At 45.8% G+C, this 19,530-nt stretch overlaps 1 protein-coding gene across 2 annotated transcripts; it reads left to right on the forward strand.

Annotated features, from left to right (window-relative positions):
- Positions 1-5,910: 5,910 nt before the first annotated feature.
- On the forward strand, positions 5,911-11,316 carry LOC126989546 (zinc finger protein 157-like). 2 transcript variants are annotated; one of them, XM_050848116.1, is made up of 3 exons: positions 5,911-9,033; positions 10,069-10,177; positions 11,086-11,316. In XM_050848116.1, exon 1 carries the CDS (start codon positions 5,911-5,913, stop codon positions 6,991-6,993), a length of 1,083 nt encoding a protein of 360 aa, XP_050704073.1. In that variant the 3' UTR covers positions 6,994-9,033; positions 10,069-10,177; positions 11,086-11,316. The 2 variants fall into 2 exon arrangements, with proteins under 2 accessions (XP_050704073.1, XP_050704074.1); XM_050848117.1 differs by having other exon boundaries at positions 11,096-11,316.
- The last annotated feature ends 8,214 nt before the right edge of the window (positions 11,317-19,530 follow it).

The following is a 19,530-nucleotide window of genomic DNA, read 5'->3' on the forward strand; positions in this document are numbered from 1 at the left end:
TTCCCGCTTCCTCGAGTCAATTTCTGTGCAGCTTGCTTTAAGGAATTAATTCCATGCTTTTATTTATCGAGCTTCTCAAGTTGCTGCCCTGTGAAATATCATCTAGAACGTTGTTTCCACAGGTTCGAGCTGAAGGCACAATGACATTTTTCACTAGGAAAGGGAAAGCTCTTTAGCGAGTCCAGCTAAAACCGAGAATAAACCCCGCCTCTGTGATAGCTTGGTTCATAAGAAAGTGTGACTATATCATCAATACCACTCCCTCGGGTTGATATCTGTTTGCCATTCGAAAACAGGGTATGATATTCTGCTACGGAAGGAGGATGAATGTAACCCGCATGGTGGCGGCGAGGAGACTGTCTTTTCAAATGGACAACATTCCTATTAATACAGCAAAAATGTACTCAAAGATTCAACGCGATCGGATATGAAGTAAACATGTAACAGGGTATCCTTCTTCGAAATGCATAGGACGACCTTTTTGATCTGTGAGTTTAATAGAAATCGAATCAATTACTTTGGATTTAAGGGACTTATATATAGTTGGATGCACGCCTTGTGTTAGACCTCCAGAGAGCGAAAAGGCATCAAGAATATTTACATTTTCCCTGCATACCTAGAGGGATTGACAAGGTCAGTGTAAATGAGAACACACTGTACGTCACCATTTCTCAACAGAGGGCATGACCATGTGCGGAACAAGAACGGGGTTTTTTTGTTTTTCATGTGTACCCAAGGAAGAAAACACAACATAACCTAAGTTGGGGACAAAACCGAGAACCTGGGCCAGTCGCGCATCAAAGGAAACCTTAATAAATACAACTTGTGGATGATAACCATTGTAGCAGAACAAAGTTAAATGATCATTTGTGGAGCTAAATGCAAGAACCTCTCTAGAATACGCTAGTAAATGGTAGTTGTATCCATCGACCATCTCCTTTATCAATGTCGTTATTATACCGTTAACACATCAGCAAATACCCAGTGTCATTATACAAGATATTAGCATTAATAGCCTTTGACAGTGTGCGTCTTTCAATAGCTTCTGAATCTGGCGTTGGTCTTATACCACATTCAAGGTGTATACTACACTCTGGTTCACCCGGTTTAACAATGTAATACCGACGGGAAGCAACACGTTCAGTAGACCGACTTCATATTCCACGTCCTTGTCTAATGTTAGAGTTTGTATATTATTAGTAAAGCTAGTGCTGGAATTGGGGTAAATTTCCATCCGCAATGCTGGTAACATATATATGATGTGACTCCATTTAGAGCAAGCAAGACACTAGCAAAAATATTATAATTATTTCATTATATAGAGGTAGACATGACGAGATGCCAATTACATATTGAAGGTAAATCATACTAAACATCATTACATTGTTATTTATTGACATATTTTACATTTAGTGATGTACATAATTATTGGGAAATTGTCTGGAGCTATAGTTATTCAGGATCCACGTCGACTACAGCACCGTCCCGTTTTCTTTTCCATTCGTCAGCCACAGCATCGTCCTCTGTATCCACCACTTTCCTCTTCCTGTTTCGCTCGGGAGACACAGATAGAGTTAATTTTGTTTCAGGCTCATCGCAGGTCCACCATCTGTCCAGGATGACGCACGATATATTATGCAGTTGGAGTTCAGCCGCAGCCTCTTGGAGATGCGGTTGGTAGTCAGCTTTCCACAACACGTAAAGAATTCCAGCGCTTGCAATATTGTAGGGAAGACGACACTTGTAATGTTGCTTTTAATCACCCATTCTACCAGTTTTGTGATGGACTCTTTAAACCAGCGGAGGCGGTTATCATAACTGTCTTCCTTTACCCCACGAATGAAATTTTGATCTCTTGACGTCTGAAGATATCCTTGGTTTATAGGGTTATTTTCCAGTTCGCGGCCAGGAGCATACTGGGTTAGGATACACGCCACATAAGGGAGATTTTCACTCGGAGGATAGCGAATATGCAGACTACCGGGAATACCACGATCTTCCCAGCGACACCTGTTCAGTTGATAGATCGGGCTTCTTTCGCGGTAGAGATTACTGTGCGGGTATAATCCATGTAGGCGTCCAGTAAACCCCCTCTTTTCGTAGCAGGAACTGCAGTTGAGGGAAGAAACGATGATGGTCTTGTTGTTGCGGTAGATGTCATCGCCAGGAGAACCGTCTTTGTAGCTGAACACGTAGGCGTCCGACATGGTGTCCTCTGGTATACTGGTGAGTGATGAATAGTACCGCTTCAGCTGATGGCGAGGGACGAGTAGCGAACCATCGTCCCATCTGCTCTCTCTAAGCCCGCTCGGGGCACCACCGTGTCCGAGCGTGTTCGTCCTCGCCTCCGGCATTTCTCTCTCCATGACGTCGCCGCCCCCTCTGTATAAGTCGCGCGTCCAACGCGGTTCAGTATCTACAACGTCCATGATTCTGTTTCTTTCTTGAATCACAATGTAGGACTGCACTAGCACATTGGAAAAGCGGATTTAATATGGGTCCCATCTGTAAGTTGCCAACGATGGTTGTTTGGTGAAACCATTGATGAAAACCGTACGCTAGCCCGAGGGGGGGTTAGGGCATGTGAAATAGTGAAAACAATTTTTTTTTTGGGGGTGAAAAGGTAAATAGATGTGGGTAGGGGGGTCTAGATACCTCTTCCGTAACCCCCAAATTACCCCCACTGTAACCCCCGCTCACCCCCCAACCCCACTTCCAGTCCCCGCAAATTACCCCCACTCCTGTAACCCCTGCTCACCCCCCAACCCCACTTCCAGTCCCCCGCTGAGGCAACCCCACTTCCGTACATTTGTTACAACCCCGCTCACCCCCAACCCCCACTTCCAGTCCCCCCCGCTGAGGCAACCCCCACTTCCGTACATTTGTTACTACTCTGTCTGGACCACTCACGTCAACGATAACACCAAAGGAGACAAGGAAATGATTCTGGGTATTTTTTTTTTACGTCGCGGCCTATTGCGCCGGTAGGCTTCTTCCCGGTGGGGCTTGATGGTCGGCCCAAGGCTTCTTCCCGGTAGGGCCTGATGGTCGGCCCAGCCCGTTCTGGCGCAGGCGAGTTTTTATAGTGGCGCCATCATGTGTTTGCTCATGCTGCCCCCCGGAACTCATCTTTGAGCCTCTCTTTGGAGAGGTTATCTAGTGCCCAGGTTGATGGGTGGTCTTCAGGCCAGCATGTGGGTAGTCTTAGACCACTCGTCAGTGACTGAAAAACCTCAGCTGTGCGGCGGCCAAGATTCGAACCCGCCTCCCTCCCGGAGCTCCTGAACGCAGGGGTTTCACGCTAACCACTCAGCCACCGCCTGTATAATAATGAACATTTATTTGTTTGGTTTCCGATCAAAGAATGGATTCTAGACTGACGAGGCAGTATTGAGGGACCTTGGCGGCCACCTGTCGCGGACGACACAGAGTAAACAAAATATACATAAGTTCATGAATAATACTCATACATGGGAGAAATGCACCGCTGCGAAGGGTTTCACACCCTCAAGATAATACACCTTACAACACTAGTTATCTGTTGCGTCCTGCTGACTCACAGCACTAGACAAAGGAATGATTTACTCATGAGAAATGCCAGACTCATAGCTGAATAACCATACAGGGGAAAACGAGACCGCGAGGAGACTCACACCGACAACGCCGCTCAAAATTCAATAACTAGAATACATTGCAACTAACTTCTCACATTTACAGAAGAACATTGACAAGTTTATGGGGAATTAATGCTACGACCCGGCCTGTAGCGAAGAGAAAAAGGGCTTGACTCCCGCGATCTGTCGGCTTCTAGGAGCGCACACAGAGGTTCTCCTCGCTACCGGAAGGTAGAACGTTACTCAACCTTGAGGGGAATGTTAAATCATAATGGTGAACATGTGTGTGTGTGTGTGTGTGTGTGTGTGTTGTGGCCACTGACTCACGGCCTGTTGATCGGAGGAGGGATGCTGAGTCACGAGGCCGAATGTTTCTTCTTCTTTTAGGATTTACCCCCTAAAAAGGGGGAACGGGCCTTTGTCTATGCGACGGCCCGTCGCAGGGGGGAACCCGCCGCTGGCGTGCGGCGGGTGTAGGGAAGCCTCCGCCGCCGCCACAACCACGGGTAAAAGCCGGCGAGCAGCGACGGAGGCACGGGCTCTCTGGGCAGGCACCCAGCATACACCCGTAGCGCCAAATGTTTCGTGTTACCGGTCTTATTTAGGGGTGGGGGAGGCGGGGTGGAGCCAAGGGACGGAAGTGAGGGGGGCGGGGTTTGGGGAGCAAAGTGTTTTGTGTATGTTTATGGGTGAAGGAGGGAAGTGAGGCCGTATATGCTACCCTTCGTTTGTGACTTAATACCGGCAGGTGTCGAACCTACACTTAACGCGGCCAAAAAATCTACCAAGGGATGAAATACTTAAGGGGGAATAACTTTGGGCAGGTGTTGTATGGCATCTCAGCACTGCGCGCGCGGGCACAAGGGGCGGCGCAAGGAAGCTTCTAGAAGCAGCGTGGAGTGGACTACGTGACTGGAGGGGAGAGGGGGGAACAAGGGTGAGGTGGCCGACGCCAAGCCAAGAATTTGGCGGGGAAGCGGGCTGTCTGCCTCGGGCCACGTGATGTCTGGCGGACACTAGGGGTAACAAGGGGATAGGGGGGTGGGCCTCTCGGTGTGAGTCTGGAATGTTCCACGCGGTAACGGCTCCTGGCGACACTTATATATACTTATAATACTTAAACATGTCTGGTTTTATTTCATTTTTATCTTTTGTTTGTTTTTGATCCACGTTATCATGTTGTTCTTTCTCTCAAAGTGATGGCGCTCTGCACACTTCCCAGCTCTGTTCTTTCCCTTCCTTGATGCCCTTTTCTGTGGTGGCTGTTCTGCAGCATTGTTCTGTCTCTGTTTTCCGCTTCCCATATCCACAAGGTGCTGTTCAGCTGCCTGCTGCATGGTTGCCTCCAGATTGTCAAGGGCAGCCAGTTCACTGCTCTGGGTCTATTTTGCCTCAGTTTCTCTGATGCAATTTTTTTTTTTTTTTTTATTTTTTTTTTTATTTACGTCGCTGCCTATTGCGCCGGTAGGCATCTTCCCGATGGGGCCTGATGGTCGGCCCATCCCGTTCTGGTGCATGCGAGTGTTTTATAGTAGCGCCATCTTGCATTGGCTCATGCTGCCCCCCGGAACTCGTTCTTGATTCGCTTGGACGGCTTCCTCTTGAGTCCGGGTTGATGGGTGGTCTTCAGGACAGCATGTGGGTAATTTTAAGCCACTCGGCGGTGACTGAAAAATCCGAGGTGGTAGCGTGGGGATTCGAACCCGCGTTGTCCATCACGCGGTGAATGTGGGCCCAGGACGCTACCAGTTCAGCCACCGCCAATATTGGGGTTGAAAACCAGTAACTGTGTTGTGCTCTGCTACATTTTATGGAATTTGTAGATGCTTTTGGTATTCAGTTTGAAGCATGTTTCTATGAGGCTGTGATCTTTGTCCCAACAGCTACCCCTGGTGCTGGTGCAGCAGCGAGGGTCTGAGGCGGGCGCCGTGCTTTGTCCTCACTGCCGCCGACTTCTGTTGCAGTGGAGGCTTCAGGGCCGGGCAGCAGCGTGAGGGGCCAGGACCAGCAGGAGCAGCCTGCCACTGCTGTGAGGATCAGTGCCAGGCCATGCACAACAGTACAGTGCAATTCCTTCATCATATTTTGTGCCAAAGAAAGAATTCAGTGCCATAACTTTGAACAGCACCTTGCATGTTCTGTTCAGGGGTGCTCAGGAGAACCACCACCACCACCACCACCACCTTGCTGCTGGCATCTCCAGCCATAAAGTAAAGGGAGAGTTTGAGTGAGAGAAGGTTTGAGACCGAGAGCAAGTTCACCAGACACAGCCTTGCACACACTTCTGAAGGGAAGCATGAGTGCTAAGAGTGTGGGAAAAGACTCCCTGGGAAGGGTGACCTCAACAAACACACCCACACACTCTGGTGGAAGACCTCATGAATGCCAAGAGTGTGGCAAAGTGTTCAGAACGAAGAGTCACCTTAACACACACACCCTTAAAGACACTGGTGAAAGACCTCATGAATGCCAAGAGTGTGGCAAAGTGCTCAGTAGGAAGAGTAGCCTCAAATTACACACCCTTACACACACTGGTGAAAGACCTCATGAATGCCAAGAGTGTGGCAAAGTGTTTAGTAGGAAGAGTCACCTTAACAGACACACCCTTACACACACTGGTGAAAGACCTCATGAATGCCAAGAGTGTGGCAAAGTGTTCAGACACAAGAGTGCCCTTAACAGACACACACTTACACACACTGGTGAAAGACCTCATGAATGCCAAGAGTGTGGCAAAGTGTTCAGACACAAGAGTGCCCTTAACAGACACACCCTTACACACACTGGTGAAAGACCTCATGAATGCCAAGAGTGTGGCAAAGTGTTCAGACACAAGAGTGCCCTTAACAGACACACCCTTACACACACTGGTGAAAGACCTCATAAATGCCAAGAGTGTGGCAAAGAGTTCAGACACAAGAGTGCCCTTAACACACACACCCTTACACACACTGGTGAAAGACCTCATGAATGCCAAGAGTGTGGCAAAGTGTTCAGTACGAAGAGTGCCCTTAACACACACACCCTTACACACACTTTTGAAAGACCTCATGAATGCCAAGAGTGTGGCAAAGTGTTCAGTACGAAGAGTCACCTTAACACACACACCCTTACACACACTGGTGAAAGACCTCATGAATGCCAGGAGTGTGGCAAAGTGTTCAGTACGAAGAGTAACCTTAACACACACACCCTTACACACACTGGTGAAAGACCTCATGAATGCCTTGAGTGTGACAGAAGGTTCTTTTCTAAGTCTAGTTTGAACAGCCACGTTGTCACACACTCTGATCTGAGAGAGTTCAAGTGTGATGTTTGTCTTAAACATTTCAAGACCAGGCCCCATATTGCGAGGCACATGAAGATCCACTTCCCCTGAGGTGTTGTGTGGTGCTGCTGTATGTGGTGGCGGTGGAGGACAGTGTTTGGCAACCCCGCCCTGGCTGAAGAACAAGAAGAAAGAGAAGACAAAGAGAGAAAGACAGACAGAGGGATGGAGGAACAACAAGAACAGAAAAGAGAGAAATGAATGAAAAGACTACTGAAAGAAAGACAGTGACCTCAACACACACACACCCTTACACACGCTGGTCAAGGACCCCATGAATGCCAAGAGTGTGGCAAAGTGTTCAGTTGCCAGAGTAAACTCAACACACACGCCCTTATACACGCTGGTGAACGACCTCATGAATATGAAGTTTGTGGCAAAAGGTTTACACAGAAGGGTTGCCTCAACACACACACACTGATGAAAGGCCTCATGAATGTGAAGTTTGTGGCCAAAGGTTTACACAGAACGGTGGCCTCAACACACACACTCTGGTGAAAGGCCTCATGAGTGTCTGAAATGTGGAGAAAGGTTCAGAGAGAAGCAAACCCTGGAGCGTCACATGTTCAGACACTCTGGCCTGAGAGAGTTCAAGTGTGTGGGAAGCACTTTAACACGAAGGGGCACATTGCCCGGCACATGAAGACCCACTTCTGAGGTCTGTGTTGTGCTGCTGTGTGTGTGTGACGGGGAGCCAGTCATCAACACCACCTGGGGAGGACTGGCACCGTGTTGTGGCTGACCGCTGAGAGATGCACCGACACCACAGTAAACAGTGCTGTCTGCCCCAAGCCACCTTGCCCCGGCACAGTGCAGCAGCCAACACCACAGTGAACAGTGCCGTCTACCCCAAGCCACCTTGCCCCAGCACAGTGCAGCAGCCAACACCACAGTGAACAGTGCCGTCTACCCCGAGCCACCTTGCCCCAGTACAGTGCAGCAGCCAACACCACAGTGAACAGTGCCGTCTGCCCCAAGCCACCTTGCCCCGGCACAGTGCAGCAGCCAACACCACAGTGAACAGTGCCGTCTGCCCCGAGCCACCTTGCCCCGGCACAGTGCAGCAGCGGTGACTCAGGCTGCCACAACAGACCATCAGCAGGATTACCAAGGGGACGCTGTGTGAGGGTTTGTCAAGTTTCCCCGCGCTCCACAAGAAACCTGGCCCAACAGAGACCACTGGGGCAGAGTGCCGGCCTGGGAGCTGTGATGGCTTGTTAAACCCGGCCCGGCAGAGACCACTGGGGCAGAGTGCCGGCCTGGGAGCTGTGATGGCTTGTTAAACCCGGCCCAGCAGAGACCACTGGGGCAGAGTGCTGGCCTGGGAGCTGTGATGGCTTGTTAAACCCGGCCCAGCAGAGACCACTGGGGCAGAGTGCCGGCCTGGGAGCTGTGATGGCTTGTTAAACCCGGCCCGGCAGAGACCACTGGGGCAGAGTGCCGGCCTGGGAGCTGTGATGGCTTGTTAAACCCGGCCCAGCAGAGACCACTGGGGCAGAGTGCTGGCCTGGGAGCTGTGATGGCTTGTTAAACCTGGCCTAGCAGAGACCACTGGGGCAGAGTGCCGGCCTTGGAGCTGTGATGGACTTGTTAGGGTTGCTGCCCCGAGGGAATTGAAGGCAGAATATGTAATGGGTCAAGGCAGGAACACTCCAGTGGTGCTTGTCAAGCCTTGTATTGTTGGCCAGTGGCTGGGTGATGGACGGGCAAGTGGCTCCAGCAGGGAAGGCTGAGCACTGTGCTGGGGCTGAGGGGAGATAAAGGCACAGGCAGTACAGCAGTGTGCCGCGTGGAACACTCTTGGCGGAAACACCCAGAGAAAAATGACTGAAGAATACAGAAGAAGGAAGACCAGAGAGGGAGGAAGGAAGGCATGCTGGGCCTCAGAGGTCTGGAGAAGAATGAATGAAGAGTGAGTAGCGTAGGATGAATGAAGAGGAAGAAGAAGGTGCCGGCACTCTGCGGGTGAGTGCCCTGCCCACAGGCCTGGAGAGGGGCCGTGTGCCTGCTGGACGCCGCCTGCTAGGGCACCCTTGTCCGAGGCAGCTGCTGCCTGCACCCTCGGCCAGGCCCACAGACACACCACAGCGGGTGAGTGATGTGGCTGCTACACACACACACACACACACAGAACAGCTAAACTAAGGGAAGTGGAAGATTGTAAGGAAATAAATATAAAGAAAAACAGAAATGTTAATCTATTCCCTGAGACTCCATCTGGTTCTACAGCTTTCCCCTCTTCCAAGTTCCAGTTATATATATCCTCTTTATATACTGAGACTTCTTCCATGTGAACATTTGTCTTGTTTTCTTGTGGCTCGTTGATTCTTTAGTAAAAACTTGCCGGAACTCTTTGTTTAGTAACTCCGCCGTGTCTTGAGGATCAGCGGTTGTCACACTCCCGTCGCTCAGTCTGTCAATTGTTTCTCTTGGTTCAATCTTTCCATTTATGAATCTGTAAAATAGTTTGGGTTGTTCCTTACACTTTTCCACAATATCCTTTTCATATCCCTTCTCTTCTTCCTTCCTTATTTTCACGTATTCATTTCTCGCTGCCTTAAAATCTTCTTTATTCCTTTGGTTTTTATTTCTTTTTAGTCTTTTCCTTGCTTTGTCTCTTTTTTTTCTTTTGCCTTAGCACACCTTGCATTAAACCAGTCCTTTTTCCCTTCTCTTTGGGTCTGTTTCTGGTACAAACTTCTTGACCCTGTTTTATACGCCTCCATAAAGATATCACACTTTTCCTGCACTTCACTTGTTCCCATTAGCTCATCCCAGTCCAGCTCTCTGTAATGTTTCCTGAGGTTTTCCATGTCTGCCTTCCTATAGTGTTCCTAACTGATGTGAATTCTGTGAATTCTGAGATATTGGCAGTTAGAGTTGTCATTGAATTTTGGATATTTTTATGTTGGAAAGTTTTCAGTCAAGTGCAAATTTCTCAGGGGCTAGAAGATTATGAGCCCTGCCAGTTATAGGTGTTGTAGGTGAGTGTTAGGAGCATCTTGTGTTAGAATCTTGTGTTCCTAACTGATGTGCTTGCCGAGATATTGGCACTTGAAATTGATGCACACACACACACACACACACACACACACACACACACTAACTCTGTAATGGCTCTTTCAGGGAAGGAGCTGAGATGAGACCAGACTCAGCCCTCCAGTGAGCCCAGGAGACCACCAAGGGTACACCCATGCACCTCATCACCTGGGGGGAGGATGCATGGAGATGGTGGGTGAGTGAAGCAACCCACCCCCAGTGTATGCTCAGGCCCAAGGTTATGTCAGGTCAGAGGCTGCCTCAAGAACAGGTACTTCCCCTCACTAATTCTCTCCATGTTTCCTCCGTTTTTCCCCTCTTTCCTCCTCTCTTCCTCCTTTCCTCCTATACCAAAAAATAGCTTAATCTTTCCTCTTCCTCCTCCTGTCTTCCACTTCTTCCTCCTCCTCTTCGTTTCCCTGCTATCTCCACTTTTATCAAGGTTGTGTATTTCTCCATTGTAATTTTGGTGATTTCGTTCATTTCCTCCTCCAAGTTCAGGTCCATTTTTCCCATTTTTGCTTCCTCTCTTCCTCCTTTTCTTCTATACCAGAAAATAGCTTAATCTTTTCTCTTCCTCCTCTTGTCTTCGACTTCTTCCTCCTCCTTTTCATTCCTCTTCTATCTCCACTTTTATCAAGGTCTGTGTATTTCTCCGGCATAATTTTGGTGGTTTCGTTCATTTCCTCCTCCAAGTTCGACTCCATTTTCTCTCCCTTTTCCTTCCTCCTTTCTTCCTCCTCCTCTTCGTTTCCCTGTTATCTCCACTTTTATCAAGGTCTGTGTCTTTGAAAACTTTGCAGAATGGACAAAAAAAAACACCAGAAATTGCTTGAATATTTATTGACCAAACTGACTCTTCTTGCAGAGAGAGAGAGAGAGAGAGGGGGGGGGGGGGTTCCCTTATGTGTCTGGGGGGGCATGTGTCTGTGGGGGTTGTAAACACACTGGGGAGACACCCTGTGGGGCCTGAGAGAGAGAGAGAGAGAGAGAGAGAGAGAGAGAGAGAGAGAGAGAGAGAGACACACACACACACACACACACACACACACACACACACACACACACACACACACACACATTCTTGGCACTAAACTCTGCCAGACTCTTGCAGGGAAGGAGGCAGAGACGAGACCACTGAGCCGAGGAGACCAGTCAGGCGTTCAAGATGCTCCCTGGATGCTGAGGAGACGAGATGAGACCGAGACAAGTCCTGTTGGGGAGAAGATGGAGGGAGATTAATTGAGGCAAGGAAGGGCAAAGAGAGAGATGGAACTCTCTCTCTTTCTCTCTGTGTTCCTATAAAAGAGAAGAGTAATAAAGTTTGGAAATATATATTACAATGGATGTATTTAAACCTATTACTCTTCTTCTTTCTCTCTCTCTCTCTGCCCACCAGTGAGCTATTGTATTCTTCCCCTCCCCTCCCAAGATGCCACCTGGATGTTGGGGAGAGAGAGAGGATGAGATGGAACTCTCTCTCTCTCTCTCTCTCTCTCTCTCTCTCTCTCAGCTGTTGTATAAAAGAGAAAATAAATAAAGTTGAATATATATTATAACCATGGATATATTTGAACCTCCCCTCTCTCTCTCTCTCTCTCTCTCTCTCTCTCTCTCTTCTTTTTAATGGACCTTATACACCTTTACATTATATTTTTGAGAGAGAGAGAGAGAGAGAGAGTGTTCCAGCTTCTAGTCCCTTGCTGAGCTGAGTGACCAGACAGCACTAGCCAGTCAGCCATTGCCCTGAAAAGATATATGGTGGTTAGGTCCCGGTAGATTGTGGTGGAGTGGTAGAAATCGTGGTTGAATGTCAGGTCTTGGGTTGACATTTTGGGGTTACAGAGTTGAAAAAGTTTTGAACAAGTCGAGTTTTTCGGTTGATGACTGATGGTTGAATTGTGGTAGACTGGTAGAGGGATGTTGGGCGAATGATTGTGCGGTGGTTAGACCCTGGTAGATTGTGGTAGACTGGTAGAAATCATGGTTGAAAGAGAAAATAGTAACTTACTACATATCAGCAACTTTCCGTCCCAGCTTCCATCAGTTGTGAGATCTGTAATAATAATAATAATAATAATAATAATAATAATAATAATAATAATAATAATAATAATATAAGTATATAAAATTAACCTCTATTTTCTTATTCCTGAGAGAGAGAGAGAGAGAGAGAGAGAGAGAGAGAGAGAGAGAGAGAGAGAATTACCTCCACATCTGAAAAGGAAAAATCTATAATCTTCCTCTTCCTCTCTCACACACACACACACACAAAAAAAATATAAAAAAATAAATAAATAAATAAATGGATAAATAAATAGATAAAAAAAATAAAAAATCCCATCTCAGTTATACCCCAAAGTTATGACCACAGCAGCACCAGCAGTCAGGCGCAGAATTATAGTCACAAGTTATCGTGTGTGTTGTGCCAAGTCCCTGCTGGTGAGCCTGGCATCCGACCCTCACACCAACCACCTCCCAGGGCCAAAACAGAGCTGGGTTGGGTTCATGGTACAGAGGAAGGGTCACACAACTACCCCGGGAAATGCCCACAAATCCTAAGAAAGCCTGGTCAAATGTGTGTTTCCTTAGGTTCATGGTATAGAGGAAGGGTCACACTACCACCAGGGTCACAAAACTACCCCTGGAAATGCCCACAACTCTTAGGAAAGCCTTACCAAATGTGTGTTTCCTTAGGTTCATTTTACAGAGGAAGGGTCACACTACCACCAGGGTCACAAAACTACCCTGGGAAATGCCCACAAATCCTAGGAAAGCCTGGTCAAATGAGTGTTTCCTTAAGTTCATGGTACAGAGGAAGGGTCACACTACCAACAGGGTCACACAACTACCCCAGGAAATGCCCACAACTCCTAGGAAAGCCTGGTGAAATGTGTGTTTCTTTAGGTTCACAGTACAGAGGAAGGGTCACTACCACAGGGTCACAAACTACCCAGGAAATGCCCACAACTCCTATGAAAGACTGGTGAAATGTGTGTTTCTTCAGGTTCACAGTACAGAGGAAGGGTCACACTACCACCAGGGTCCATAGCTGGGCACGATAACAGAAAATCTTATTCCCGATAACAATAATGGAAAACCTTATCGGTGATAACCGATATTCGTTAACTGGAGAAACAAATATCGGCTATAACCGATACCCGATCTAAATCCACAATGCTGATAGACAAAAACGATATTGATATTTCAAATAAAAAACACAGATGACTTAAATTTTCATTATCAGTATTTTAGAAAATTTACAAAACCTGAAAACCACACGTTGACACAATACCTATTGACAGTAATACTAGAAACATTTGAATTGGTGTTATGTTATTTAGCGTCCCCACCGTCAAAGCTGGCACTTTGTTTACAAACACTGGTCTCTCGTGAACTGTGCATGCTCAGACCAGCAACCCTAGACCTGTACAGTCTCACAAAGCTTTTTAACCATAATTAGGAGTTGCTGGAAGGCTGAATCAGACATACAGTACCACCATCCTCGCTGTTTCTAGAACGATACTCTGTATGAGTTGTATTTACATGTACAGAGTGTCGTTCTAGAAACAGCGAGGATGGTGGTACTGTATGTCTGATTCAGCCTTCCAGCAACTCTTAATGTGTTAAAAAGCTTTGTGAGACTGTACAGGGCTACACTTACTGGTCTGAACAGTTCACGAGAGACCAGTGTTTGTAAACTTTGACGATGGGACACCAAATAACACAACACCGGGTGCCTTCAATACCATGGCATGCTCACAAACGAATATGGAATATCAACTTTGAGGCAGTGAATAATCATTTTGGGGGCAAAGTTAAATGATTTTTCTCTTTGATATATTGATTTTTGAGTAACATAAAAATATAAGCTAGTGTTTTAATGTTGATGATCTAAGTATGAAATCTCTTCACTGAAGATATTTCATACCCCAAAGTTTTTTTCACACAACACCGGGCGCCACGTGTAGGGAGGAGACAACGCTTTTTTTTTTTATTTATTTATTTATTTATTTATTTTTTTTTTTTTGAGGCAGAAAAAAGTATCGATTATCACTAGTTTGGTTACAAAAGTAACGATGATACCAATATATACTTAAATAAGTAGCGGATGGCCGATAACCCAATTTTGTTATCAGCGATAAAGTATTGCGATAACTTATCGCGATAACGCCCAGCTATGCCAGGGTCACACACCTACCTCGGGAAATGCCCACAAATCCTAAGAAAGCCTAGTCAAATGTGTGTTTCCTTAGGTTCACGGTACAGAGGAAGGGTCAAACTACTACCAGGGTCACAAAACTACCCCTGGAAATGCCCACAACTCCTAGGAAAGCCTTGGCAAATATGTGTTTCTTTAGGTTCATGGTACAAAGGAATGGTCAAACTACCACCAGGGTCACAAAACTGCCCCTGGCAATACCCACAACACCTAGGAAAGCCTGGTCAAATGTACGTTTCCTTAGGTTCATGGTACAGAGGAAGGTTCACACTACTACCAGAGTCACGAAACTACCCTGGAATGCCCACAACTCCTAGGAAAGGCCTGGTCAAATGTGTTTCCTTAGGTTCACAGTACAGAAGAAGGGTCAAACTACTACCAGGGTCACAAAACTACCCCTGGAAATGCCCCCACAACTCCTAGGAAAGCCTTGGCAAATGTGTGTTTCCTTAGGTTCATGGTACAGAGGAAGGGTCACACTACCACCAGGGTCACACAACTATCCCTGGAGATGCCCACAACTCCTAGGAAAGCCTTGTCAAATGTGTGTTTCCTATGTTCACAGTACAAAGGAAGGGTCACAAAACTACCCCTGGAAATGCCCACAACTCCTAGGAAAGCCTTGTCAAATGTGTTTCCTTAGGTTCCTAGAACAGAGGAAGGGTCACAAACTACCCTGAAAATGCCCACAACTCCTAGGAAAGCCTGGTCAAATGTGTGTTTCTTTAGGTTCACAGTACAGAGGAAGGCCTACAAAACTACCCCTGGAAATGCCCACAACTCCTAGGAAAGCCTGGTGAAATGTGTGTTTCTTCAGGTTCACAGTACAGAGGAAGGGTCACAAAACTACCCCTGGAAATGCCCACAACTCCTAGGAAAGCCTTGTCAAATGTGTGTTTCGTTAGGTTCACAGTACAGAGGAAGGGTCACAAAACTACCCCTGGAATGCCCACAACTCCTAGGAAAGCCTGGTCAAATGTGTGTTCTTTAGGTTCACAGTACAGAGGAAAGGGTCACAAAACTACCTTGAAATGCCCACAACTCCTAGGAAAGCCTGGTCAAATCGTGTGGCGGTCGATATGTAGGCCCTGAGAGAGAGAGAGAGATAATGTTCCATAATAGACTCAGAGCAAGTGAGGATGAGTCATTTTCTCTTGACAACAGGCAATAAGTTACCCGAGTAATACCTTCACCTGGATCACAGTCTGTTCACCCAGGACGGCAATGAGTCAGGGTTTTTTTACTGCTAAGGAGACAGTTCAAGGGCGAAATAAATATATATAAAAAAATTAAGCTACTTACTGCTCCTGAATAGAAGTCAAGGTTTGGTGCAGGAGGTCACATCTTGCCTCCTGCCTGGGGTGGCCTCAGAGCGCTGCATCCCGCCTCAACGCTGCGGCAAGTGACGTGTGAACAGATCGTCGCCGGCACATGTTACCGTGGTGGTGGCAGCAGGGATCATGTTTCTTAATGGTCCCTCTGAGCGAGAAAAATGGGAAAAATCATCACTCCACAAACCATTTCATAATGTATATCAAAGCATTTGTGTTCAGTTTATGCATCATCTATTTTGGGGGTTTATGTCATGGCACAAATTTGGCCCGTCGTTGCTACGGTAAAGCCAAAATTTGGCCCGTCGCTGCTACACGGTAAAATAGTACAGCTGGTCGTTGCTACCGCAGTGAAGCAAATTTGGCCCATTCACGCTACGGTAAAATACAAGTTATTATCACTGCTACCAGGTTGATATGCTTGCTTGTATGAGATTACTTGAACAGTTGGCTGTCATGCAATTAAAGATACCCTAAACTCCAACTAGCCTAACCTAACAAAACCCTAAACAGTTACTAACAGGTTTTGACTCCAGAAAAAATTCATCTATGCTTCCTTGCCTAATGGGGAGCTTTCTATGCAACACAGTGAGGTCATTCTGTGTTGATTTATACCCTAAGGTGCTGGCTGTCATAGTGTTTCAAGATACACTAAACTTAACTAACCTAACAAAACCCTAAAACAGTTACTACAGGTCTTCCGACTCGAGAGAAATTCATATATGCTTCCCTTACTAACAAGACATTTTATACAACAAAAGTGAGGTCAATTTCTGTGTTGATTTATACCCTAAGGTGACGCCCTAAAACCTAACATAAACTAAGCAAAACCACAAACAGTTTATTATATAGGCATCTTGACTTACAACTACTACGCCACTACTACTACCCACCAATACCTTATAAGCCCAGGAGAAAGTCTTGCTGTTGCCTCCTCAGGTTGGCGTAGCCCTGAAATGCGGGGAAGTGTTCCAGCCTGGGCACCACCAACACCTGGCAGCTCAGGAGGAAGAAAAACTTGACGGCCAGCCAGGTCTGAAAAAAAGTTTGGAGCGTTTTATGAAGCTAGCTCTAAAATATTAAAGATAGCTACAGCAGGATTTTGTGCTCATGTGTATGTCGTAATTGAACACACATGAACACACACACACACACACACACACAAGAAATAAATTAGAAAGTTGGAAAGAATACAAAGAGCAGAAACTAAATTACTGTGCAGGAGTTCCTTGCAGAGAACATACTTATGAAGAAAGACTGGAGAAATTGGGACCTAACACTTTTTTGGAGAGCAGAAGAGAGAGGGGACCTAATAGCATTGTTAGCAGGTATACAAGAGATTGGAGAAACTTGGACAGGTAAATACAACTAGGTAAATATACACACACACACACACACACGCACACACACACACACACACACACACACACACACTCATTCCATTCCTGTTGTAAATATCTTAATTAATGTTTAGTTTGTGCGCAGTCGCGATATGAAGTGATGTCGCCGCTCTCAAAATGTTTCGTACGCAGGAGCATTTGAAAGGTAACAAGTGATGTGTATTTATTGTTATGTTATAATGTTCCTTTTAATGATAATCTATAATACCTTGTGATGTAAAACACGGTAAAATAACGTAAGATAAATTCTGAATTACAATTATACATTCATTTGCTTTAAAAAAATGCGACTGCACGAATGTCATGCTGTCTTCCAGTACTGAAAGACAACCTTTGAAATGATTTAGGCTCATGCTCGTGTGTTTATTCTTGCAAAACAGTTGTAGTATACATTGTTCAGATTTAGGCGGATATATATATATATATATATATATATATATATATATATATATATATATATATATATATATATATATATATATATATATATATATATATATATATATATATTAAATTGCAGTTATTAACACACACACTGAGTATGACATAGAAGCTTGATGGACAATGTTACTGGCGTTACTTTTGCGTTTTATTGATTAAGAAACGATCAAATAATAAGGTTTCTCTATTAAACTTCTATTCTATTACTAAATACATATTGCTGTTTATCCTCACCCAATCCCTACACAACTATGTAAAATTCTTTGACTATTTGGAATCAAAGTGGAGCACATCTTGACCCACTCTCCCTTCGCTGAAATCTCCATCCTAGGAGATTTCCAATGTTCCACCACCAGCTTTGGCTTTCTTTCATCCTCTTTCACTGAATTCACATCCTGAGGGTGAAAAAGCCTACAACTTTGCTATCCTCAACGACCTAGAGCAGATTGGTCCAGCATCTCTAGATGTAATATTCTGACCGTCTTGGAGACCGGCCCAACATTCTAGGGAACCTCTTCCTTATCTCAAACCCTTTCTGCTTTATTCTGTCAAACTGTTCTCTCCGTTGAAACCTCCTGATCACAATCTTATTTCTGCGCTCCCTGTCCGTATCGCTCCTGTACACCCTCTAGACCACCGAAGGCAATGCTTCTACAGCATTTTGCTTCAGCTCGGTGGGACGACCTGAGGATGTAATTTTCCGGGATTTCCTGTGAATGATTATTGCCTAGGATAGAGACCCCTCTGTGCCTGCAGAGATTGTCTCAATGGAGTAGTACTCCTCGTTCTTCTACTCCCACGCTAAAGCCTTATTTAATCAATGTTGCCTCTCGTGCTGTCAATGATAGAGAGGTAGCTCACAAAAAGGTACCATAGAGTCAACCAATGCTATCATGAACTTATACTTTGTAAAGCAATCTATTCTCCTGACTAACCAAAAAATTTTTCATTACAAAATGCCAAACCTTTGTTTTCTCTAACTTTCCGTGACTTCTCTGGTATTTGTAGCCAAAAACATTCTCCTCCAACTTCACTTTTCATCTTTCCCCTCTGCTCTCAGTCCTGACGGGTAACACTGCTGTCCCATCATCTCTAAGGCTGAACTTTCTCAAACTTTTCAAAACCCACTCTGATTGATTCTAAGAATTCCTCCTACTCATCCTCCCTCTGACTCCTTTTTTTATGCTGTTATAGTAGATTCTTCAAATGATAGTTTTACAGTCTCTGTATTCCTAATCCTTCTAGCGTTTATGGACCTGATGGAGCCTCCTATTATCCTTAAAAACTGTGCTCTGTGCTGTCATCACCCTGCCTGGGTCAACTTCTTTCTGCCTCGCTCTGTCAAGACTACCTTCCTTCTGTTGGAAGGCGCCTTCATACAGCCTGTACCGCCAAGAAGGGCACTGGCTCCAATCCTCAAACCACAGTCCTATAGTTTCATTTTCTTGTCTATTCTGGGGCTTGAACCAACTCAACTTGAAGATCTAAAATTTTTCACACTGACCTTCCGATCAAATGGGTTCTGCAAGGCGTTCTATCAGGATTCCTAGCCTTCTTAATCAATTCTTGGTCATCCCTCTTAGCTGTTTGGTGAAATCTGCTATTGCGCTGACAGATGTTTTGATAGGGTCTGGCACACAAATCTTTGTTTTTCAAAAACTACCCTCCCGCTAGCTTTTAATCCTTCTCTAAATTCTTATCTCCAGTTTCCTTCTGACCATTCTATTTTGTTGTGGTAGACGTCGGTTCTTCCCCTAAATCTATTAACAGGTGTCCACAGTTCTGTCCCATTCCACTCCTTTTCTGTTGTTCATTGATTAGATCCTCTTTCCAAATTGTCCTATCCATTCCTGCTGATGATTCAATTTGCACCACTTCAACTTCTTTTTGAATGAAGACCCAATTCTACAGGAACTAATTGATTTCATGGAGGCTGCAGAACGCTTTGCCTGACCCGCCTATTATTTCCGATTGGGGTAAGAAGAACCTGGTGTCCTTCAACGCCCTCAAAAACAGCAGCCCACCCATCCACTGACATAATCTTCCAAACACCCACCCTCATTCTTTGACAACACCCAGCTATCACCTTCCTCAACACTAAACATCCTCGGTTCATCCTTAACTCAAAATCTCAACTGAAACTTGCTATCTCATC

This window comes from Eriocheir sinensis, unplaced genomic scaffold (assembly GCF_024679095.1).
Source record: "Eriocheir sinensis breed Jianghai 21 unplaced genomic scaffold, ASM2467909v1 Scaffold121, whole genome shotgun sequence".
Lineage (NCBI taxonomy): Eukaryota > Metazoa > Arthropoda > Malacostraca > Decapoda > Varunidae > Eriocheir > Eriocheir sinensis.